Here is a 25,634-nt window from a genome sequence, read left to right as displayed (position 1 = left end):
CATAGCCAATTGCTCACTCCAGTTCACTACGTTCAATGTCTTGCTCACTTGTCAATCAAACAAGCATCGCCAATCGCTCACGTCGACTCACTACGCTCAATGCCTTGTTCACTGTCATTCAAACAACAGTCAGTGCATGAGGCACAACTTCACGTTCCTACTCTAGGACCTCACAACTGTATTTACACTTCTCTTATGAATGCTGACAAGTTTCCCTTTCCATTTTAACGGTGGACTTTGTTTTGTTTTCTTATCTCCTTCTTTTCCCTTGTTCATTCCAACAGGCGTATAACTCATATCAGGCAACTTTGTTATTTATAGTCCTGAAGATGATCCCACTGTATTAGGAGCTAGGGATCGAAACGTCGACTTTCTATAACAGTACCACAATGTATCCACTGTGTTAAATTGAATTGTGGTCTCTGTTGATTTGAGCTTACTTGAGTCTTTAATTTTGTTGTAAGCCTCTCTGTTTGCTCCTAAAGTTTTTGCCTGTCACTTTTCCTTTTATTTCCTTCGTTGAAAACTCGGTACAGGATTGTGCCCTTGTCTCATTGCTTCCACGCTCCTTTATCTTGTCCCTAACTACTTCTAAGTTTCAAAATAAATGCTCCGCTGTCCGGCTGGACACAGGAGGAATGTACATAGATCTTATTGAAGTCTGTGTGAAATAGTTACATCATTTATGTTTAAGCTAAGGACATTTGTTCTCTAAAAATACGTAATTACCTGAGGTCCAAAGCTACCTATATCGGGTTCCCTTGTTACTTATAGTGTCACTTAGCGCAATCGCTGGATTGCAAGGGTTCTTGCTACCCTTCCCAACCTATCCCCGGTCGGGCCAACCTAGTATTGTCTTTTACTTCCCTATCTTCCTTCCCTTGTCTCCACCTTGAATATCTTAGCATGTCAGCCTTCGCACCACTTTACACAGATGACTACATTAAACAACTTTGCTCAGGTCCATCTTTACTATCTGACACCTCTGATATACCCACCTCATCCAACACCTCAATACCAGAACAACTTGAGAAACTCAAGAAAAAGCAGGTTCGATTACAATTAATGATTTTGATGCTCACAGATTACCTCAAAGCAGAAGTTATTCCTCTGGGTCTACAGGTACGCAATATTCCCGGGATTTTTACCGATAACCCCAAATATATATCCAACTTCAGCTACATTGGTACCACCTGCTCACGTCACTGGCTAGTACTTGGAATTGATATTGCCACAGAAACCCTTAAATCATTAGAAACAGAGATTTCAGACATTCTCAAACAAATTCAGGATTCAAACTCTACCACAGAGGCAAATAAATTACTTGAACAAGTCGATAAAACAGTGTCAGATTTTCATAGAATTGAGCAGAATAAAAAGGCTAACAAAATTAAGAAAGACATCAAAAATTATAGTGTAGAGACCACCTACCCCTACCTACACAAAGATTTTTATACCAACCGATCCTACGCTACCTACCAGAGCAATCGTCCGTGGGGACGTTATAATAAACGCCAGAATCTGGTAGGCTTCTCAGACACTTCAGCAGACTCATCAGATAGTTCTGACCCAGGAGAAGGCGGTAGCACCACAAGACGCGGAGGCGCACATCAACAGCCTTTTTTAGCCAGAGGCCCACAAGACCCGCCACAGCGCGGAAGAGTCAAGAAAACCCAACGATGGTACAACCCAGCAGGGGAGCGGAGGACTCGCAACAACTTCTACCAATGGTAGTTGCAGTTCGCTCGCCAGACCAATATATTGACACTATTCCCATTTTCAATCTGTCTAGCCATTCACTAGCCACGGATGAGCTCTCTCTACTCAAAAAGGGATTATCTTTTGTACCTACAGTTGCACCCAATTTTATGGATTTACAAACAGAACTCCTTAGATTTTTTAGGCGTATCCGCCTACAAGCCATTTTTCAACTACACCCCACACCAGAACATATCAGTAATACTCCTTTCCGGCCTCCATCAACCTTCCTACCATCCGCAGGAATGATTCCTGAGGAGATCCTCACTTTCGAAAAAATGGTTCTAAAGGACCTCTCTACCATACAGAATAACAAACAGTTTATTCCCTTCAACATCACACTTAAAGAAAAACAGGCGATTAGCCAACTCAAAACTAATGACACCTTAGTTATCAAAGTGCAGACAAAGGTGGTGGCATAGTCCTCCAAGAAAAAACAGCTTATATAGCTGAAATTCAACGCCAGCTCGACAATAAAGATCACTACATGCGACTGGCTACAAATCCCACCAAAGAAATTCAGGGACTGATCCTCAAGATTACCACAGAAGGGCTCCATACCGGCTTCCTCTCCAAAAAGGAATTTCATTTTTTGAATGTGAAAACACCACGCATTCCCGTAATATACACACTTCCTAAAATTCACAAAGACTCAACTAATCCCCAAGGCCGCCCAATTGTCTCGGCATGTGGCTCAATCCGAGAACCACTCGGCGCATATGTCGATTTTTTCATCAAATACTTTGTCCCAAACACTCAATGCTAAGTGAGAGATTCAATGGCAATGATAAATCTAATCGAACATCATCCCTACAATCCCATACCTGAAACTCTTTGCACCATGGATGTTGAGTCCTTATATACCAACATACCACAGACAGCCGCTCTTTTGGTTATACAAAAGACGCTTGATTCACGTCCACATGCGGTTCCCAGCATCTTCATTTTACAACTTCTTGAACTATGCTTGACAAAAAAAAATTTCATGTTCAACAACACATTCTATCAACAAATCAAAGGCACGTCGATGGGCGCTATTTTTGCCCCCAACTTAGCAGTGCTCTTTATGGACCAACTCAAAACAAATATCATTCTTTCTCCCACAAATCCCTTTTTTTCATGCATTGGTTTCTGGCGTAGATACATAGATGATATCTTTATTATTTGGAGACAAGATGCCGAAGTTCTACGCCCCTTTGTACATTGGATGAACAATAACTGTTCAGGCCTCTCTTTTACAATCACAACTGACAGTAACTCCATTGCCTTCTTAGACTTGACAATCTTTCATTCAGAGGGTGAATTGCTTACACGCTTGTACCGCAAACCCACAGAGCGCAACACGCTCCTAAACTACACCAGCAATCACCCTAGGGCCCTCAGGGACTCATTGCCCTATTCCCAATTTCTCAGAATCAGGAGAAACTGTTCCTGCAAGGCAGATTATTTTAGAGAGGCAACCTATCTTTATTCCAAACTGAAAGCTAGAGGCTATCCAAAAAGAATCGAGAAAAATGCTTCAAAGCGAGCGTGGTATTGCCCTAGAGAAATCCTGCTTACTCCTAAAGACAAAAAAGAAACACAAAGAATTGCATGTGTCACAACATTCTCTCCAGTTTCCAACAAACTAAGGAAGATGATCCTTCACCACTGGCCCATTCTGAATGTAGGGAGTCTAAACATAGATAAACCCTTGTTTGCATTCAAAAAGAATAAAAATCTTAACCCCTTCAGCGCGGATTTCCGCGCCACGCTGAAGGTTCCGTGCACGGGCGGGGCCATGACGGAACGGTTCCGTCATGCGCACAGCGCAACCGACGTGCATGACGGAACCGTTCCGTCATGCGCGTCGAAGGGGTTAAGGATCACCTGATCCGAGCATCTCTACCTACTTCTACGAATGTTTCCACTCTTGATGCTGTCTGGGGTCTTTCCACCATTATCAGACATTTCAAATGTAATGGTTGTAATGTGTGTGAATTCACTGTGGAGGGTAAAAGCTTTACCTTCAAGGATATTACGGTACAGAGCCACTCTTTCTCTAACTGTAACACAACAAATGTGATTTATCTCATCCATTGCCCATGCCAAAAAATCTATATTGGCCAAACCACACAAAGAGTGAAAACCAGGATCTGCCAACATAGAAGCCGCATCCGCTGTAGGACCCAGAATGCGCCCCTTGTTGACCACTTCTCGGAGGCCAATCACAATGAGGACGACATCCGTTGGACAGTTTTGAAAGTCCTGAAATTGCCCCAACGTGGAGGAAACATGACGCAGCTTCTGAACAAAGAGGAACTAAAAACAATTATTCTTTTTGACTCAATACAAAATGGTTTGAACAGAACAGAGGACTGGACAAAGTTGCTCTAAGTACCTCATTGAAAAACTAGACTCTACAGTTCTTCTGTCAACTTCTCATGTAACTGTGAATATATGCACCTACAGTTCCACAGAACAGTTTTTCCTTCGCATATATATATATCTTTTCATGTATTTTAATTCCATCGCCACCGTGCGGTTTACTGAAGAGTGATTCTCATATTTTTCGTACTCCATATTCCATTATTTGAATGCTCATTGTCTTTTCCAGTTTTCATCAATTTATTCCATTGTTGTAATTTTATGCCATGTTTCCATCTATTTAACTGTCCAAAACAAATGTTTTTACCAATCATATATGCAAATCATGTGTTTCCTGCACTAACGAGCACGTTCACCTTGCTCGTCTATTCTACCTTCATGTTTCTTTACTTTGTTCTTCGCCGTAAGTGCCCAGGCATGTTTGTTACACAGTCACCCAATCCACAATGGCCCCCACACTAGGCCGTGGTTTTCCCCACTCCAAAATGGCCCCCGCATTCGCGTGTCATTCAGTCCTTCCTCCATGTCCACTTCCTCCCGTGGCTTCACATTAGACAGCGTCCACAAGTTCAGTCCCCATGCTAGGCCATCCGCAGTCTGGAAGTTCACCCACCCTGGAGCATCGAGACTCTTCGAGGTAAGCCCGCAATTCTCCCGATAACCGCAGTCAATTCCTGTACCCAAATCACCTCCTTTAACGAGGCTCCTTCTCCCACAGCCCTGACGGAACACCGACAGCCATCGTTTGCTGCCGCACATTCGTCTCCCCACTCGCAGAAATTTCTCTGCCCTGCAATCTGCCAGTTTTTCGAACACCACTTGACGCTACTACCAGACGGTCTTGAGGTAAGCCTTCCATCCCTGCACTACGGTAGACGTTCTCCCCACTGTTCCCCGTAATTCCCCTAACGACAATCCTTTTTCCCACAGTTCTGGCAGCCAACGCTTGCTGCCACCTACTTTTCCCACGATTGTCCAATTCCAGTCCGACCTTTATTTTAGCCCCGTCAACACACCCTCCCAACGGTTTGACGAGCGGCGCCATCGGCTCTCTCCAAGGTAATTCATACTCAGTCTCCTTATACCCGTCGGATATCCCAAAACCCACCAATGTGCCAACGGTCCTCCCTTCCTATTTCCCAGGTACTAGAAGGCCTATTGCAGAATACGCACCAACGCTAACCCTCAGCGCACGCCAATAACGCCTCCATCAAGGTCAGCCAACAAGCATAGAATCGCTTACTGTAAAGCGTCCGGCATGCTACCAACGAAGACTTTGTCGCCCACCCCCTCACTATCACTATCGCATCAAGGTTAATTTTCCACCCGTTCAAGGACAGCAAATGACCTCCCTCTGCGCCTCAACCATAGCCAATTGCTCACTCCTGTTCACTACGTTCAATGTCTTGCTCACTTGTCAATCAAACAAGCATCGCCAATCGCTCACGTCGACTCACTACACTCAATGCCTTGTTCACTGTCATTCAAACAACAGTCAGTGCATGAGGCACAACTTCACGTTCCTACTCTAGGACCTCACAACTGTATTTACACTTCTCTTATGAATGCTGACAAGTTTCCCTTTCCATTGTAACGGTGGACTTTGTTTTGTTTTCTTATCTCCTTCTTTTCCCTTGTTCATTCCAACAGGCGTATAACTCATATCAGGCAACTTTGTTATTTATAGTCCTGAAGATGATCCCACTGTATTAGGAGCTAGGGATCGAAACGTCGACTTTCTATAACAGTACCACAATGTATCCACTGTGTTAAATTGAATTGTGGTCTCTGTTGATTTGAGCTTACTTGAGTCTTTAATTTTGTTGTAAGCCTCTCTGTTTGCTCCTAAAGTTTTTGCCTGTAACTTTTCCTTTTATTTCCTTTGTTGAAAACTCGGTACAGGATTGTGCCCTTGTCTCATTGCTTTCACGCTCTTTTATCTTGTCCCTAACTACTTCTAAGTTTCAAAATAAATGCTCCGCTGTCTGGCTGGACACAGGAGGAATGTACATAGATCTTATTGAAGTCTGTGTGAAATAGTTACATCATTTATGTTTAAGCTAAGGACCTTTGTTCTCTAAAAAAACACTTTAGAGTGGAGCCACCACTCCTCCTCCTGGCCCCCGCTCTGGCATCCCAGCCCTGGCTGCATGGCTGCACCAGGAAACGGAAAACCTAAATGATAATAACGCTGGTTATTATCATTGTAGTTTTCCTTTCTACTGCTTATTAGAGCAACCGCCACTGCTCACACAACGAACTGACAATCGCAATGAAGAGGGTAGTTTTCAAGCACAGAAGACATAGCAGGCTTGAAGGGCGAACATGAGGAATGTCAAGACCAAGGAAAGGTCCAAGTGTGGCATCACAAATGTCTTGGAAGAAAACAGGTTTCCCAAGATTTAGTAAAGATTTAGCAAATTTCATCATAACAGGGGATATGAGCATTGGGTTGTCTGGTAAATGTAGAAAGGGCCACCAAATAACCTTTACTGTGCCCACTGTAAAGTCTTGCTGAGCTAAGAACAAAGCAATGAATAGAAAATCCAACAGCTTTGCCTATAAGGGGTCTGTGTTCTGGGCACTGCATCCGGTCACAAATTTGTTCCAGTGACCTGCTTAGATGGATTTCGTAAGAGTACTCCAAGCAGCGAGGATGACATACTTCACCTTGCGGAAACTCCAAAGCACAACATTTTTGACACTGCACATTCTTTTTTTTTATAGATACTATTTCACTCAATTGATCAATTTTAGGTCCGCAATCCAAAAGTAGAGAAGGAAGCCAAACCCCCCAATGAAGATCTTTTATTTGCAAAAGGCTCCAAGGATAGGCGTTGTTCTGTCCTCACTATTTCATGTTCCAATACGGAGGTAGCCCTAATCAGAAATTGGTCAAGAGTCCCAACAATGCTCCCGCCCGGCTGCACACCCTTCCTCTTGCGCTTGTTCATCTTGTATATCAAACAAGGGGTAGATACTGGTGACTCAATTATCTTAGAGTAATATATAAGTAGGGGAGCCGTCCACTGTACCTTCTTTGATGCAGGTCTCAGGGGGAGGGCCCAGCCCGGCCTCCTCCGGGCGCGGACGGGCCTGCCCTTGGCCCGGGCTTTGCCCGGGCACGCCCGTGCGTGTCCCGCGGAGCGGGAGGCAGTGGTGGCCTTTAAGGGCCGGTTGGCGCGCAAAAGAAATGCAGCTTCTGCCATGAGGCCCCCTGGTCCTGGAAGTCCTTTGTCTGGCAAGATTTGGTAGGTTTGGCAGCGCGTCCCGTGGAGTGGGAGGCAGTAGCGGCCTTTAAGCGGCGGCTGGCGCGCAAAAGAAACGCGGCTCCTGCTGCGAGGCTCCCTGGTCCTGGAAGTCCTTTGTTTGGCAAGATTCAGTAGGTTTGGCAGCGCGTACAAATCCACATGATTTATTGTAAATGTAATATGTAAGTGTGATGTAAAGCAATCTGACACCCTGCATTGGGATGAGTGGCACTATACTAAACAAGCTTTGGCATAGCCAATAGGTCTCGCTTTTGGGACCTTATAAGTGTTTAGCCATGCAACAGTTGCATAACTAAATACTTATATGGTCCCAAAAGCGAGACCTATTGGCTATGCAAAGCGGCCGCGAAAGTGAAAAAAATAACGGTAAAGCGCGGCGCGCGCGCCCGCACACATGCACTGTAGCTCTAGGCTGGCCTGGTAGCACTTTTTGGAGCCCTCTCAATAAGTCTCGCCAGACCAGCGCATGCCCTGGGTCAGGCGAGACCTAAAAACATAGTGGCACTTAAATTATTTCAACGCGTCCTCAGGGGTAGCAAACGCGATCTAAACTACATCTATTTTCAGTAAAGACTGGGAGAGACCTTACAGTGCATGCATATCTCGTATACAGAGCCTGAACAAAGTGAAAAGCTGCTTCTTGAAAGTGTATGTGAAGTGCTACCAAGTGTGAGCCTTTGTTTTCGCTCTGCTGCTTTTGCGTCTAGGTGTAAGGGTCCTGATTGCTCCCAGCCAGGAGGCTCGAACAAAAGGAGGCCTGGTGACCCCTCAAATTGGGCCTTTGCTATGGGCCCAGCAAGAGTCTGACATAAGAATGACCTGTCCCCGCCTGCACGTTGTTGTTTATCCAAAGCAGACAACAACATGCCGGCGCTGTTGAAAGTGTCCCAGTGTTAGAAAATCACACTGGGACGAATTAAGCACATTATTCAGTGGGACCCAACTTCTTGGCAGGATGGATGGCGTCCACCCTGAGAAAAGAGTGGGTGGACGCCATCGACCCACGTGTACCCCCGACTCGTGCACTGCTTATCACATGACTTAAGAGTCATGTCCAGAGCGAAGGCGCAAAAGACACATCTCGTGCAGATCAGTGACCAATATCTGCTTTCAACAGGCGCATCACGGCTTGATTCCTGTTTTCGGTGGGGACATTGTTCCCTAGCACACTGTGAAAGTTTGGATGTCAACAGAAAACCCGAAAATGAGGAAACAAAGCTTCATATTTGCGTCAGAATGCGCGGTAAGAAAGGAACTGACGTCAGAGAGCTGGAGTCCCGCTGATACACAGCTCTGCGCTATCACTTCCGGTGCAATATGGACTCAACGCTGAGCTGCATGGCGCCACCAGGTGGGGCGTAAGAGCCCCCCTACAAAAAGTATCTGGATTCACTCTGGCACCTGGGAAATATTCCAAGGTGAGGAATCTAGTAAAAAGTAAGTATCCATCAGAAGATCCCCATTTTAGTCTTCCAAAGCATTGAGTATGATGGAGTCAGCACTCAAAAACATAAAATCAACCTTACGTAAAGAACTGTACTCACGGAACATTAGTTTTAAAAACTTACTTTAGAAAACGCAGCCATTCACCATTGCAGTCAAGGACTAGCTGCTCTCTGAGCTGGTTCAGATGCCTGTAATTTTTAACAATAAAAGGAGAGTGGAAACGGCTGACAGCTTTTGTGCTGCAAGAATGAAAAAAAAGAAAAAGAAATCAAGGTTACTAAGCAATCGGGTATATAATCACTTTGCACAATTAGACGAGGTCTTTTTTATTTAATTCTGTGGGCCTTGAAATGAATGAAGCGGATAAGAGGAGGGGCAGGCACTGGAGAGAAAATGAAAATTCCATTATGGCACAACTCATCCTTTGATTCCAATATCCTATATTAAAACTCAAACACTTGGTTACCATGGTGCACACAGGATGCAGAAGGCCTGAGGGACTCATTGTATAATGTGTGTATGTACATGTCTTCCTCTCTGGCTAGATCTATCTACCCGTGCAAGAGTATAACTCGCATTCATGGTTTAAAAATGATGTTACAATATAATATAAATATAATAATAGTTTCCTATTGTCATCATGACGTAGGTTGCCTTGCTGCTACTCAAATAATTGATGTGGAGAAACATTCCCGAAATACATGTCTCCCTTACAATGTGCAGGAAGCGTACTTGACTACTATTTTCGAAATATTGCCATTACGACTACAAACTTAGTAACTAAATGCAGCCATACGATAAAAAAAATGTACAGTCTATTTTGAAAACTCCTTTTTCTTTAATTTTGTTCATGCACTCGAAGGATAATATAGAATCTCTGGTGCTCAGATTTTAAAACTGAGGGTGTTAGTTAAAGGTCAATTTCAAACAGCCCAATTAATTGCTGGGAGCGGAAGGAGAAACCACGGAGACAAGAAAATGTTTGGCAACATAGAGTAGAGTTTGGTACATGCATATATTTCTCATATTTAACTTCATATTTTCAAACATATGTAAGGGTGGCACTGGGTTACATTAAATGGTATGTTACCTGTGGGATACTGTGCACTAGTGCTCGTGAAAAATAGTGGCGACGCAAGTGACACATGAGGAAGTATGTACAGCGAGAGGAATAGGCGCAACAACAAAAAAAAATAATGGTGAGATTTACATAGTTGGGATACCCAGAAAATAAATGATAATATAAACAAAAGGAGTCAAGGTGGGTATCCTTGATGAAAAAGCACCGACATTTTCGCTGTAAAGCAAAAATGTTGGCGCTATTTCCTCAAGTATACCCATCTTGACTCCTTTTGCATATATTATCATTTATTGTCTGGGTATCCCAACTATGTAAATCTCACCATTATTTGTTTTTTTGTTGCGCCTCTTCCTGTCGCTGTACATACTTCCTCACGTGTCACGTGCGCCTTGCATATGTTTGAATAAATGAAGTTAAATATGACAAATATATGCATTTACTAAACTCTACTCTATGTTGTCAAAACTTTTCTTGTCTCCTTGGTTTCTCCTTCGGCTCCCAGCAATTAATTGAGCTGTTTGAAATTGACCTTTGCCTAACACCCTCAGAGACATTGTTGTATGTCACAGATGTTCGCCCTATTCTCTACAGGGTTTATGGGCTACCTCCTGTAGTCTGATACTGCAGATTTAAAAACTATCATTATATATTATGTGGAAGTGCATTGATTAAATTCTTTCTATTAAAAGACTGGACCAAAGCATAAAAACTACGTACGTTGCATAGCAGATAAATAAAACGTAGGTGTCCAATTTACAGATAAATTTAAATTTACACCTACGTTTGTAGCAGATTTACAAGACTACTACTGCGTGAAAACAATAATACAGGTATTATTAATCATACATGGTGTACAATTACGTACCTGTAAATGCGTAGATAAAGTTAATTTGCTAATATTTTTCTTCGCCCACTGGGGAACATGTTCTCACTCCCACAATATTTAACACTTTTGAAACAATTCCAAACTTTGCTTTGAATGTTAAAATTTGCCCCGTGATGAAACCCTTTTTCCGAACCAAATTTGGGGGGACGGAGTGGGAGTGGGAATGGGTGGTCTCCTTATTCTCACCATGGAAGGTATTTTACTCATGCATTTGGCAGGAGTAAATCTTTGTCTCCAACATGGCGCCCTGTCTTTCGGCCCAAGTTATCTTTTTGGTACCAATTTGTCAGACCTATCAGATGTCTTTGTCAGGAGCATCTACCATTTCCTGCAAAATTACTAACTGCTGTCTTGGGCAAAGTGTTAATGTTAAGGAGGGCTGCGTATACAAATTGCTAGAATGGGTGGTACTTGGTTTGATCCTCGGTGTGGCTAGAGAGCTATAAAAAAGATTGCTGTGATGGAGCAGTGGTTTCTTGCAAAAGCCTCTGGTTTAGTAGGCCTTGTGCGCTCACTCGCTCATTGTGCCGATTTATGACGTTCCTCCGAGATGTTTTTTGTTGCTTCATTTGTTTCTAATGTTATCTTTCTGAGCTACGTGGATCTTCATTTTTAGCAACCAAGCAACCCTCTGCCTTCAAAGTTGTAATCAGCACTCGCGTCTGTCATTGAGATCGTCTGTATGCTTTTTACCAGTACTTCAGCGCTTTAAGCATTACGGTGTGTGGATTTCTTCTTCTCGGTTATCCTTCGCTTCTCTCTCCATCTTTCGCAATCCTGTAAGGGTCTTTTGTGGTTTTTAAGCAGGTCACACAAGTGCTGTGTCATTCTTTTATGCCCTACTTGATGTGCCAGAGGGGATCAGATCCAGGGTCCATGGAACGACTCAATCTAAGATCTGGCAGGCAAAGCCATAGAGAAAATCAAAAGGATAGGTGCTTGATGAAAAGATGAACACAGGGTGACCAAACTGATGAGTCTCTGTTTAAATATGCATCCTTGCATACTTTGAGAGGATAACTAAACTCCCAAACTAATGAACAGTGACTTGTTGAGACAACGTACTGGTCCCGAAAAGGTGACACCGAGGTAGACCACCTTCCATGGAGGTCATGCCCCATGTATATCAATACCCATTATTATTTAAAATGTCAAAATTCACTGAGGAATGTGTGTAAGGCGCCAATGTATAAACAATTTAAATAAACCCATGCAATGGATAACATTGCAAATATAAACTGGGTGATTTGCCTAAAATCACACATCGTGCTAATGGGACATAAAAATGACTCAAGCAGGTATTCAGAAGTGTAATTAATAAACTGCTTCTCCTGCAAAGCAAAACATTTAATATTTTCGAAACTTTGTTCCTGATTGTTGGCGTAATCTATGTGCTAGCCTGGCTCCTTAACATAGGATGCTATTATTTCATACTCAAATTTAAATGTGTCCTAGAAAAGTGCAAAGGATTCTAGGCATGAATAACGAGCATGTAATTCAAAATCAACCAGCAGTCCATTTATGGTCTAATAAACTATCTTTTATGGTTGACTTTGGGGCACAGCTTAGAGGTCAGCAGTTTTATGCGTTCTCATTAACATCGACATTTAGAGATATCTGCGAGGTTAAAGAATCAGTCACCCATCACCAACAGCACATAAACTAAGCCAAATGTACCTCCTTTTTTCTCAGTGATCCATATCTAAAACACATTTATTCTCAGGGTTCACCAAATGTGTTTTCAAAGAGGTGATGACGTATAAATACGAGAAAGGGTCCTGGCTGGGAAAGCATGTGGGAGTAGAATGTAAAATATGTTATATATCAGTAGAAAGATGAGCATGGCTATATAAAGCTGCCAATAAATAACAAGCATCTGCAATGCAATAGGTCTCACACACATTCACATGATTTTGAGCTTATGGAACTGTAAATGACAATGCCTTTTATTTATGTTTTAGTTTTTAAAACATAAATAAATGGGATTGTCATTTACAATGACAATAGCTTAAACTCTTGCACATTTGAGATCTATTGCATTGCAGATGCTTGTTTAAAAGTGTGTGTGTGGGGGAGGTTGCAAACAGAAGGTAGCAGAAGGAACACAGACAGGGAGGGTGTGGGGAAGAAAAACTGAAGGTGCGGGTGTGGGGAAGCAAAAAAAGATGGCACGGTGGGGGAAGGGCCACGGAGAGCATAGGGAAGCAAACGATAGAGCAATGTGGCAGGCATGGGGAGAAAAGCAAATGAGCGAGAGCAATGTAAAACTGGGGGTGAAAGCACACCCTTTACAGGTAATCTGAGCCGAGGAGCAATGCGCAGCGAGCTGCCACTTTGGAACTGGAGAACTGCTCAGTAAAGCGGTACAATACCTTCCGGTCGGGTTCGCGGTTGCGGGCGAGTGTGTCCAAAGAGACATGTGCAGCGAAAGACTTTCTTTCTTTTTTGGATCCATTTCACAGAGGAACACATTAGCAAACCTAACGCATATTCATGTTTAACATAGATGTTCGTTTAGAAAATAAACACGCTAGATCTAGCGTAATTTACATCACGCACCGTCCTTTGACCTCCCTAAAGGCATCGCTGAGCTGCCCCCTTCTGTCTCCCATGGTCCCTGAAGTGCTCCCCGTTTGCTACGAGTTAAACAAGCCAGTGGTCAGAACTGCGCATGAGAGACTCTCCTGCAGCAAGAGAAACTCATTAAAGAATATAGTGCTTACAGACTAAAGAAGACATACTGTGTAACAACCGAAGTAAAAGGGCCAGTCCTCATGGGAGGTTATAAATGAAGACAATAAAGCAATAGGAGGTGCGTCAGGTGATGAAGTTATGGCAATCTTATTGTTTCGAAGACCTTTATTCATATTCTTTCTTCATTTTTCAATACAATTCCTTGTTAAAACAAAACAGCTCAGCCAACGCGTTTCGTTCCCAACCGTGGGAACTTCGGCAGGGCCTGAAAAGTAGTATAGACAAATTCAGTATTCAAAAGCAAAAATATTACTCGGATTTCAGATCCATACGTCAGAGTGGGTTTAGTTCCTCGGGGTATCGTCATGCCCATTGTTAAATACCATGATAAGTATTGTGTGCTCCTCCCGCGGTCACAGCACTGATTTGCAGCAGATTGCCTTGACTTCATCACCTGACAACCTCCTATTGCTTTATGGACTAAAGATCTAGAACACAGGGGCACCGTACAACAGCAGGTGATGGAGTGATTGTGCGTGGGACAATTTACTAAAACGAAACTAGCGTGAGGTGCAGATTGGAAAGTTCGCCGTTGGGTTATTTTCTATTTATAAGTAAAGACAAGGCGGTACTAAGCAGGGACTAACAAGCCTAATAATGAATAAGAAGCCAGCATTTACGAAGGCCAATGACACAAGCCAATGACAAATATGGGTGGAGAGTGGGCGGGGCTTCAAGTACATACTCCAGTACAGCATGCCTCGCAGAGCAGCACTTGCGCTGCCAGGCTCGATCTAAAAAGCAGCGTTTTTCAGATATGCTGGTTTACAGGAAAGTCAGTAAGGCTATAAGGATGGGCCGGTGTCAGTCACATGTCACTCTAGGCTAGGGCAATAGGGAAGGTTTGCAGCCAGGCTGGATCATGTGAACAGCCAGTAGGGCACTAGGAATGGGCCAGGGTCGGTTACATGTCACTCTAGGAATTATTATTTTTTAATCTGGCGGGTTCAGTTGTAAGATTTATATACAAAATGTAACACAGGATTTTTGAGTCTGGTTGGTTCATCTGAAAGGGACATAGGGCTGGGTCGTCCTGCTCTTTTCCTGTCATGTGCACACAATAATATAACACTTGGGATGATGTGTTTATTATACTGTTGACTTCACATATATACGTGCTGTCTATAAACGACAGTAAAAAACATTATCCTAAAAAACTGCTCGAGGATTTTGGTGGATTTGAACCACCATAGGTGATTGTGCGTACTGATTTTTATCAAGTGTTCGGAGCTGCTGTTGTTTCATGCTTCACGGCTGATATGAGCTGCTACTTGTGTGGCCAACAGGCAAGAAAGAATGTGCTCACTGCATCAACACAGACCCAAAACCAACCAAATAATACTGCTAGTCTTCCACCTGCAGAACGGGGGTGAGAGTAACTCGCGTAATGTGCTGTAGCGTAATTACGCATAGTTACAGCAAAACTATGCAAGATTATGATGAAGTAGGTAAGGCGCATAACACTGCTTTTAGCACTATTTTGTTAGTGCAGAATGAACGTTCACAGCCAAAATGTACACGACGATTCATGTTGGGCTAAGAAAATACAGTTAAACGCAACAAAAGACCAGCAGCAGCCGCTCAGACTTAAGTTTCGGGTTCCTGTGCTCCTGCGGTAGAATTTTTGTCCTATAAACATTTCCTGTGAACATTCCATTCATGGTCATAAATGACAGAACACGCATGGGAACATCTGAACGCGAGTGGCTGTTTTTTTGCAGCGCTTTCACTTTTTTGCATTTTTCTTTGAGATGTATTAAGGCATGGGAAAAGTGGGCTCTGGCCCAGGGCCCCAACCTTTCAGGGGTCCCCTGATAGAGCCAGCTCTGTGCTGCAGAGAGTCTTGCCCTGATAACCTTTAATAATTCTTAAACAGTGTTTTAAATACTGTTTTTCCTTTAAGTTATTTTTATTGTAGGACATACGTGAGAGGTTATTACAAACATTTTGCAGAGAAATGTGTTTATGTTTCATGCAACATCCACACAAAAAAGTCTCTTTTAGATCAAAACAGGACCTCACATATGAGAAATGGGAGGAGGGTCACAGAGAGTATATGCAGTAATATTAGTGAACTGCTGCTGTGTTACAATATTGAAAACACATATCACTATCCCTGAATATTAGATGTAAACACATTTAGAATCTGGCGAGTTTGCCCGTCAGTGACCTACCCAGAGACAGCATGAGAGAGCTGAAATTGAATCATAAATTTAAACCTGTTCCCAACAGAGGCCCCCAAAATACGTGTGGCCCAGGACCCCCAAAATCCTTAAGATGAGTCGCATCAAAAATTAACGTAAGAATGTATTTTGTGCTAAAATATAGCATAAAGAATGGATTTGCCTTTCACATAATTGCACATTATTTTGCTGAGATTCCATGTAATTAGGCAAAAGCTAGTTACACAAATTTCACAGTCCCCTATATTTGTCATAGAGCTGGTGATTGTCAGGGCGCTCTCTACATTCCGTCCTGAGACTTGCTGCTTGCCTGTTGATAAGATGGTGATGACTAAAGGGGTCAGCTACCACACAGGGATTGAGTAATCATAGTTTTGTCAGTAGCTTACAAGTTACAGATTTGAAATTCAACAAGGCAGACTGCACTCAGACTTTCATCCTTCTTAACTTCACAGAGTGCCACAGAGTTGGCAGTGACGACACCGGCTGCGTAAGCACCAAGAGGCGAATCCGTTCGTATGATAAGCAGTATAATGGTAAATATTATTCAAGCCTAGGCTCAGCAGGTGTCTCCTTGGAGCTCAGATTCTGGGGGTACAGACTCCAACAGCCAGATGCAGTTCTCCACTCTGAGGCACCCCAAGATCTTGCCTTGTTTACCTATCAAAGTATTGGACTGTGATAGGAGCAGGAAAAGCAACTCAGTGGTTTAATGTGCCTAGTGAATACATCTGTTGGCGTCTTGCAGGTCACATACTCCTCTGGTGCCCTCTTGACCTTTAACCTCCGAATCATTGCTTGCTCTTTCTGCCATCCTTCCTGGGTAGGCAAGTGGAGAACCAAACAAGCATTTACAATGCAATGGTCTCGGCCTTGTTAAAGTTAGAGCTATTGGCATTGCTCATGACAATGCCGTTTCTTTAAATGTTTTAAAAACAAAAACATAAACAAAAATAATGTAATGAGCAATGCCAATAGCTCTAACTTTACCAAAGCCGAGACCATTGCATTGTAAATGCTTGTTACCGGTTTCCTCGGCTGGGTTAGGAAGAAATCCATCGTTAAAACTGTGTAATAAGGAATCAATGGTCCTTGACTCCTGAAAACAATTGTATATTTGAGTTTTCGTTGTAAATACATTGGTTTCAGATTTTTTTTGGGGGGGGGGGGGGTATGTCGGTGGAGAAGTTTTGTTTCCTTGGAAAGATTAAAGAAAAAACATGAAATCGATTGCTTTAAAGTGTTTCTAGCTATCTGGCTGTTGCTGGAACACATGCCTCCTTCCTGATGAAATTGGTCATAAGAGGGGGGCAGTCAACCACTGCATCTGGCAAATGTGTTAAAAAAACACCAGTGACTTAAAGGAGACAAAACGTATTTTTCCTACTATGCATCGCAGATGCGTTACTAACAGTGTGCATTATTTATTTTTATATACAGGATTTCTTTTTTCATTTGTTTTGTACGTCTTCTTCTTTGAGATGCGGTGATATTCTTGCAGAGGGGGAGGGAGGCGTAAACAAGCCTTGTGCTACGCCACATTTCCCAACCCCAGAAGCATTTAAGAAGAGTGAGACTGTTTATTTACACTGTGTGTCTCCTCCCCTGCCCCATACAGAGTTGCCTTGATTACTTTTCACTTCGTACCAGCTTGTTTGCTCCATTAATCTCTCCGAGTGGGGGTGGTGGCGAGGCCGGCCAAATTAACCAGGGCAAAGAAACTTTAAGCCTACCCCCTCCCAACTGTATGGCGATATCGTGTTTTTAACCTCAATGTAGGTTTCTCTTTAATTGTAACGTTGACTTCTTTTGTTGAAGTTCGTTCTGTAACGAGCATCTATTGCAGGCTTATAACGATATTAAAACTACACTTAATCTGTCACAAGAAAAACGTATACCTTTATTTCAACATACGAAACATGGTTGCATGATTTTGCGTGAAGTCATTCAATGAATGGTGGAAAAAGTGTCTACGTTAGGGAAAAAAAGATTAATAAATCAAAATTTTATTTACCGTTTCGGTTGCATCTGAGTAACTACTGAGGGTTTCTCGTTTACATGCAACTCAAATTTGGGGGAACTGGGACTGTAACCTTGGTGGGATAAAGAGCCAAATCGGCCCTGCCAGATTAGAGCAAACATGCATCCCTAAAAATAAAACTAATCTGTGTTGAGCCACTAAAGTAAACAAAGCTACCATACAAGCTAGGGCAGGGTTAGTAAGTACCCAAGCTCAAATATGCAATGCAAGCAGCTACCGTAGAGAGATAAACATGGCTTGCTGCATCTCGGGGATACTTAAGAACAATCTTCACATTGAGAAATCCCCATATACCTCCGCGAGACTCAGGCTGCCTGCACGCCACTAAAATGAAAGTGTGAGAACGGCAGATGAAACAACGTAAGCATAGAGAAATACTGCTTTATCTGAAAACGAAGAGGTCGGCGTTCCTTCGCATATCCGAGTCTAACTGCGCGACGCCCAAACAAGGCAGAGCAAAAGGCACACCACCGCCTTTCTCCGAGGCAGAGCAGAAATGCCTCGGAGAAACGCAGCGTCATTTTCGGATTCGGGGGCGTGTTTTGCTGTCATCTCCTCCAGCCATTGGCTGGAGGAGATATTGAGACTTTCTGCAAAAAACACGCCCCCCGATCCGAAAAGGACGGGGCCTGATCGGAGTGACGGGACCTCTTCTCCAATGGCTGGCCAGCATTGAAGAGGCCAGCCAATGGAGAACAGGGGAGAAGAGGGGCAGGTTCAAGCCCCTCTTCTCCAAGTCATTAAATCTCCCGACTTCCGGTTCTGCCTTCGGCAGACCGGTAGTCCTCGACCTAAAAACGGTGGCTACTTGTCCCATCTGTCTGTTAAAGGTTTAGAAATGGAAGAAGGGGTTGACAGAGAGGCCTGGATATCAGTCCACGGTCTCATCTCTTGTAAAAAGACCAGGTAAGGTGTTAGTTACCTGACATGTAACCGACACGGTTTATTCATAAAGGCCTTCGAGATGCACCAGTCTGTCAGCAGAATCTTTACATTTCAATGTCTAGCCTTGATCATATATCCCTGACTTTACCCATCTCTTCCGGACTCTCAAACCTTCATTCAACTTAATCGGGCAAACCTTACTGGCCTTTCAGAGTTTGGAATGTGACTGACTCTGTCCAGCCCTGTAAAGCTTGTCAGGCGTCGACGTTTGCCCGGCCCTTCTGGACTTCAAAAGCACGTCAAAAAATCTCGAAATCTGCCCAGAAGCTTCAGTCCGACAGAGAACTGATTCTGCCCATCCTTACTGGCCCTTCAGTAGCTGGACATTCAACAGATACTCGTCATTCAGAGCTGAACATGTCAATGACTCTGCCCAGCTCTTCTGGCCTTTCGGAGTTTGCCGTACACGGGACGTGCCCTTCCTTACCTGCCTTTCAGAGGCAGGTGGAAAAGCCTTCGGATTTCATCCGATCTGATTGCATTGGTAACTCTGCAGAAATAGTGCCCACTGGGTTCTAGCGCCTCGCCTCCAGGCGTTGGCTGTCTTTAATCTACTTTTCTCTGCCCCCCTGCAGAATGTCTCAAGCACGTGCGGTGGAATGAAGCTCACCACGGTGTGAGTTCACATTTCACTGAAGGATTGGGGAGCCCATGCAAGAAAGTCAAGTGATGAACAGGAGTAGTCTATAAAGAAACCAACCAGTTATGTTGTGAACCAAGTGACCTAACTTTGAAGGGTGTTTTTAGAAACAAAATAAAATCATCTTTATAGGCAACACAGATAGGTTCTGGAAAGCAGAGCACATGACAGATGCAGGTTCAATGCTCGGAAACAATGTTCCCATTGTATTTGTGGGTGAACTCTGGATGCACCTTTACAGATGCAAGAAACGAGAACTGCTGTACAAAACAGAGCTGCATTACTTCGGACTATTGCAGATATTTTTTTTGTTTTTTTATCAATACTTTATTAACTTTTACATAGCAACCCAGAGACTGCAATCCCATCCCATATAACATGTTACAATAGCATATGAAACAAGCATTGGCATAGCCAATAGGTCTCGCTTTTGGGACCTTATAAGTATTTAGTTAAGCAGCACAATATCATTGGTGCAACAACATGAACTGTGGCATGGCTAAACAATTATAAGGTCCCAAAGGCGAGACCTATTGGCTATGCCAATGCTTGTTTATGTAGTTGTGGAACGGGACCCATATCTTGTCGAGTTTGGGCAATGTATCTCGCGCACGCTTGTGTTCAGCAACCTGTTTTGGGTAGTGGTCATCTCCTGGTTAATTTCAGTTCTTTTCAGTATTGCTCGGTAACTTTACATCTGGAGGTTTTACTACAGGGGTGTAACGTAGGCCCCTGCAGTGCAAGGGAGGGAACACAAGCATCCCTCATTAACAAACAGCATGGAATGCATTCTTATGCACAGTGGCGTTAGAGTGAAAATAGTTTGTGTGACATCACAACCAAGCATCCACTCCTCTCACCCCACAGGCTTGGGTCAGCCCCCCATCTCCTTCATTCGCCCCCATTCCCTGTAGTGTCTCCCTTTTGCAGAGAGCCAGAGATTAATTATGAGCTGTTTTGCTTGCCCTGGCAGAAGGGATGGGAAAAGCCATTAGGGCTTCTCCATCATGCTGTCAGTGGGCCAGGATGCAGGCAGTGGCTTAACGAAACTTGAGCCCCCCCCCACACCCCGGGCGGCCCAGCCCACCACCTACCACTTTGCCCCACCGCCCAAAAATCTGGCATATTTTAATTTAAAACCTCCAACATTTAAATGAAATGCGTCTATATTGTCTTTCTCAAAGTTCTAATGAGAAAGTGGGAAACCCTCTTAACATATAAGCTACGCCATTTGTAACAATAATGTCAAAAGCAGATTATTTAACTGAGGCAGCAATCAGAACAATGCCAAGGAGCGGTCCTGTTGTCTCCGGCAGCAATCAGAACAATGCCAAAGAGAGGTCCTATTGTCTCAGAAACGACAGCAATCAGAACAATGCCAAAGAGCGGTCCTATTGTCTCAGGAACTGCCTATGGCTGAAGAATAACTATGAAGGGTCTAAATTTCAATTTACATTAATGGACAATAACATGAAACTTTGAAAGACAAACCCAAACCTGCAATTCCATATATACTCGACTGACAATCAGTGGTGGCTGGTGAGATTTGAAAGTGGTGGGCTGTAAACGTTCTGTGGGAGAGCACCGTGGAGAGTGAGCGCTGCGAGCGAGCCCAAACAATTAAAGGGGGTTCGGGAAAATTTTGAAAGAGTGGGTAATTGGTGCATTTTCAAGCAAATTTGAGAAGCAAGAAGGTTAATAAAGTAATTGTGAAAGTGCAGTTATTACATTAATAAAGGGATGTCATATAACAACAACATGGTAACTGCTTATTCAGTATAACCACAGAGCTTCATAACAGACTTCAAGATACAATGCTGAGAACCTTACAGATTTTTTTTAATTTAAACGGCAAACAACTAAACAAACAACTAAATAGGTCACAAACTAGCAGCATTCAACAAGAAATGTTATGATTAACGTATTGTTCACTTTATGTAGACAAAATCTAGAGAAGTAGTCACTCTGCAATTCAAAAAGTGTTAATGTTTACATAGCGGGAACGCAACCCGAAAGTATTAGCTCGGCTGGCTTTACATGAGCGCGCCAGTCAGTCACACGGAGGACACAATCGGTATCAGTCAGTGTCCTTCCTCCAGTCCTCATACACACAAAGTCAAGCACTGACTGGCGCGCTCATGTAAAGCCAGCCGCGCTAATACTTTTGGGTCGCGTTCCTGCTATATAAACATTAACACTTTTTGAAGCACTTCAAAGAGTGTGCTAACAAAAAAGTATGTAGTTCGTTTCGTCATGAACTTTGCGAACTCACTAACAGTGTTAATAGTGAGTTCGCGAAGTCCATGGTGGAACGAACTACACAGGGACTCACTGGAAAGAACAACATACTTTTTTGTTAGGCACTGGGAGATTAATGATTTTTCCCCAATCCCCAGTATCCCAGGATGTTGAGCCAACAACTCCACGCCGACCTACTCGAACCACACATCACCAATATTGAAAAAAAGCGAAGGAAAGTTATATTTAAAACAATCTGTTCAAGAATCATTTAATGCCATCAGGGCAAGACTCTACAGAACAGAGCAGTCTGGGGCCCTGGGCCGGAGCCCACTTTGCCCATGCCTCAAAAAATCTCTGGATGGCATCTGACAGTCTTTTTTGGCATGCCCTCCCTCCTTCTTTTCCATGAATTCCCTCACTACCACTCACCAACAATGCACCTCATCTCTCTATAGCACCTTTCTGACAAACATTTCATTTTTTATAGCGCTACTCATACTTTACTCACACTCAGTTCTGTGAACTGCATGGTACACGTTTTTTTGTAGCAGGCATATTAACCCTCTGTGCTGTGTGGGTGGCAGAGTACCCATGTGAGTGCACAGAGAGTTATCAGACAGTGTGAGAGGCGGGTTAGAGGAGTGACTGCAGGGTGAGTGAGGTGACCATATGAATTTGGGTGCGGATGTAAGTGCAGAGTGGGACAAAAGAATGCATGGTTAGTGATGGGCTTGTTTAAGTGAGATTGCAGGTTGAGCAGTGAGTGGGACAGCTGAGTGAAGTGTGACATGAGTGCAGGGTGAGTAGTGTGCTCGTTGACTGCAGGGTGAGGTACAGGTAGGGTGAACAGCGCAAGTGCGGAGTGATCACTGTGAGTGCAGGATGTGCAGGTGAATGGTGGGGGTACATGGTGATCAGTGAGTGCATTGTGATGGCTGTGAGTGCAGGGTGAGCGTAAAAGTGAAGGGGGAGAATGAGGAGTGAGTTGTCTGAATGCAGGGTGCATTCTCAGACACTTGAAGTAACTGAGCATGTTATTGACGGCGGCGTAGGGTTTTCAGATATAAGTTAAACTATTGCTATTATGGCGTTAAACAGGGATCGAAGGTGGAGGAAATAAATCATGTGCTGATCTTGCAACAAACTTCCAGTCTTATGATTAGGGTTGCCAGCTCATTATTTTGATGTCCCAGATGGGACAAAAATAAGCAGTCACCTAAAGCCGTATTTTTAGCACTTATCTGTTCATACTTCGAACAAGAAATATAAATAGAAAGCACTTTTAATTGTGTTCTAGGGCTGCCTGAATGATCCATGACTGATAATTAAAGTGAACAAAGAAAGAAAAGTCACATTACAAATCAATACATACTTTATTTATAACCCTATTTAGTGTCAAGACTAGGTCTTTCCTGGCTCTTTAAACAACACATTGCTGGCATTTTTTTTTGGGCAACCTTACTTTATATTCCTTTTCATGAAATGCATTCCCACACTACGGCAGTAAATGTAAAATACAAATGTAAGGAATAGGCAGAGTGGGGCCCAGGGGGTACTGGAACCAGAAAAAAACGAAGCCTTGGTAACCAGTTTACAAAGGTATGTAAATATGCAAATGGTCTCTGGCCTCGAGGTAGTTGCCTTCAACCCCCTTGTTTCTGGGCCTGGAAGCTGAGGTTACCTGCACCCATCGCACACGGCACGCACCATTTAATTTATGAGGTAGGACTGTTATGAGGCAACTCACTGGTGCAACCAACACTGGCGAGAGGGTTTAGTGCTGCCTGTATGCGCTACAGCGCTGATGGGGCCTCTGGAGGCTAGAAAACTGGGGCTGCTGGGGGCATAGCTGCCAAAGTTTCAGATTGCTTATGTGTGACATTTTCATAATTTCAGTGTAATTATGAGTGACATTTCAACGACTAGGAGTGACACTTTCTAGTGTGCCAAATCAATCAATGAAGATGAGGGAAACATATAAATATCAGAAATTACACCCATTGAAGCGACAAGAAACTCTGAGAAGATCTTAAAACTGCTACAAAGCACCAGAAATATAAGGGCACTAACCTAGTGCCCTTACATTGGAGTGCTGCATGGAGGCTGTGCTTTGCTACAGCCAGGCTCCAGAGTCAGGGATTTGAGGAAAGCGGGAGGTCCAGGGCCCCCACCTTCTAAGGGGCCACCTGGGAAAGTGAATTTTCTCTTTATTTGATCTGTCTATTCCATTTTTCCAGCTAAACTGCTCTCCCTCTCTGTCTACTGCTACCATTGACTCTGTCATTCGGCCCTTTGTCATCTTAAGGGTTTCTGAAGTCATGGCCAAGACATATTTCAGCTGCCATTGTGTGTCCCTGTTAAAATGTAACATATCATTTAGTATCATTTAATGACACTGTTTGGAATCCTACACCTGTTTCTTTCTTCTTCTTTTAAATCGCATTGTTCCATATTTCACGGTCTCCTGTCTCTCACACTTTTCCCCCTGCTTCTCTTCGGTCGCCGATCCTCATCCTCTCTCAAATCTCACACTCTCAATTCTAACTCCCTACCGCTCCCACATTACACTTTTCTCTATATGTCTGTTTTCTTCTTTGTCTCTGTCTAATATAACTTCCTAAATTGTGTTTTCTCCTCTCTTTCATCGATTTTCACAGCTCTATCTGTTATCCCAAGCTACTATATCTGTTATCTGTTATACCCCATATTCCCCATTGTTTTCTCCCTCTGCCTCTAATATAAGTCTGTTCTGTATTGATTGCCATTACTGTCACCCACAGTCAATATTTTCCACCAATTTCTGCCACACTGTCTAAAATATCACACTAACTGGCACATGCATCAAGCAAAAATCCAGTCGGTAAAATACCGAATCGGTAAAATCAGCCGTTAGCGAGTGTCAAAAACCGAATCCCAATGCATTAACACTAATCGGTAAAAAATAAAGATTCGCTAAATAATGACCCGGAAAAATAAGGAATCGCTAATAACCAACCCGCAAAAATAAATAATCGCTAAATAACGAACTCGATATCACTGAAATCACTATTAGCTCCCGGCAAGTGCCAATGGCTAATAACGAATCGCTACTCAATGCATCAAAAATCGCAAATACCGAAAATCCCAAAAATCGCTATTTAGCATGAGCAGATTAAGGGGAATCAGAACCTGGAGGTAAAGTTACAAACAAAGAAAAAAAAATGTATAAAAAAAAATTACATGTGCAACAGATGGTACCAATCAGTAAACCCTTAAATTTGGCCCAGGAGACCCTGTTGGCTAGCACAAAATGGCAGCCCTCTACGTGCTTGCAAGGAGGATGCGAATCAATGCAGCAGGACAGCGCAGGAGAAGGGTCCAGGAGAGAGTATTCAGAGTGCGCATCACCTTGCTAGGACAGAATGAGGACGAGGTGTACGACAAGTACCGACTGAATCGTGCCATGATCATGCGCCTCATTGCAGACCTCGAACCACTACTGCAGCACCAGACACAACGGACCAATGCAATCCCTGCGCACGTCCAGGGGTAATCGCCGTAGCCGGAGGCGTATCGCAAAGCGCACTCTCACGCTTCTTCCACAAATTCATTGATGCTATGCTGACAATGATACACACCCACATCAGCTTCCCCACAACCCCACAGCAGTTGGACCGCAAAAAACAGGCATTCTACCAGGTGGCCCATTTCCCCCATGTCATTGGATGCATCGACTGTACGCATGTCCCCATCTGTCCACCCTCTGCCAATAAGTACATATTCCGTAACCGCAAGTCCTACCACTCAATCAACGTGCAGGTTGTGTGCGATGCCAAGCACATCATCACGGACCTAGTGGCACAATTTCCGGGGAGCACACACGACTCTTACATATTCAGACACAGTGGCATCCACAGGCGTCTACTCAACGGAGAATTCGGAGAGGGACTCCTGCTTGGTACGTACACATACCACTTCCACACATGAGCACCACACATGTATATACATCACCGTTGCTAAGCCTTTGCTTCTATCTTGTAG

At 43.5% G+C, this 25,634-nt stretch overlaps 1 protein-coding gene across 3 annotated transcripts in view; it reads right to left on the bottom strand.

Moving 5' to 3' along the window:
- Positions 1-25,634, bottom strand: part of MSH3 (mutS homolog 3) — a 2,607,526-nt gene that overhangs the window by 871,286 nt on the left and 1,710,606 nt on the right. For all 3 annotated transcript variants that reach the window (XM_085632401.1, XM_085632403.1, XM_085632402.1), the window contains exon 17: positions 8,966-9,082. In XM_085632401.1, the coding sequence (XP_085488527.1) occupies positions 8,966-9,082 (117 nt within the window). The remainder of the gene's footprint in view (positions 1-8,965; positions 9,083-25,634) is intronic.

The sequence above is a fragment of the Triturus cristatus genome, chromosome 2_1 (genome assembly GCF_964204655.1).
Source record: "Triturus cristatus chromosome 2_1, aTriCri1.1, whole genome shotgun sequence".
Lineage (NCBI taxonomy): Eukaryota > Metazoa > Chordata > Amphibia > Caudata > Salamandridae > Triturus > Triturus cristatus.
The sequence above is the reverse complement of the archived record's forward strand: the minus strand, read 5'-3'. Positions and strand labels throughout refer to the sequence as shown.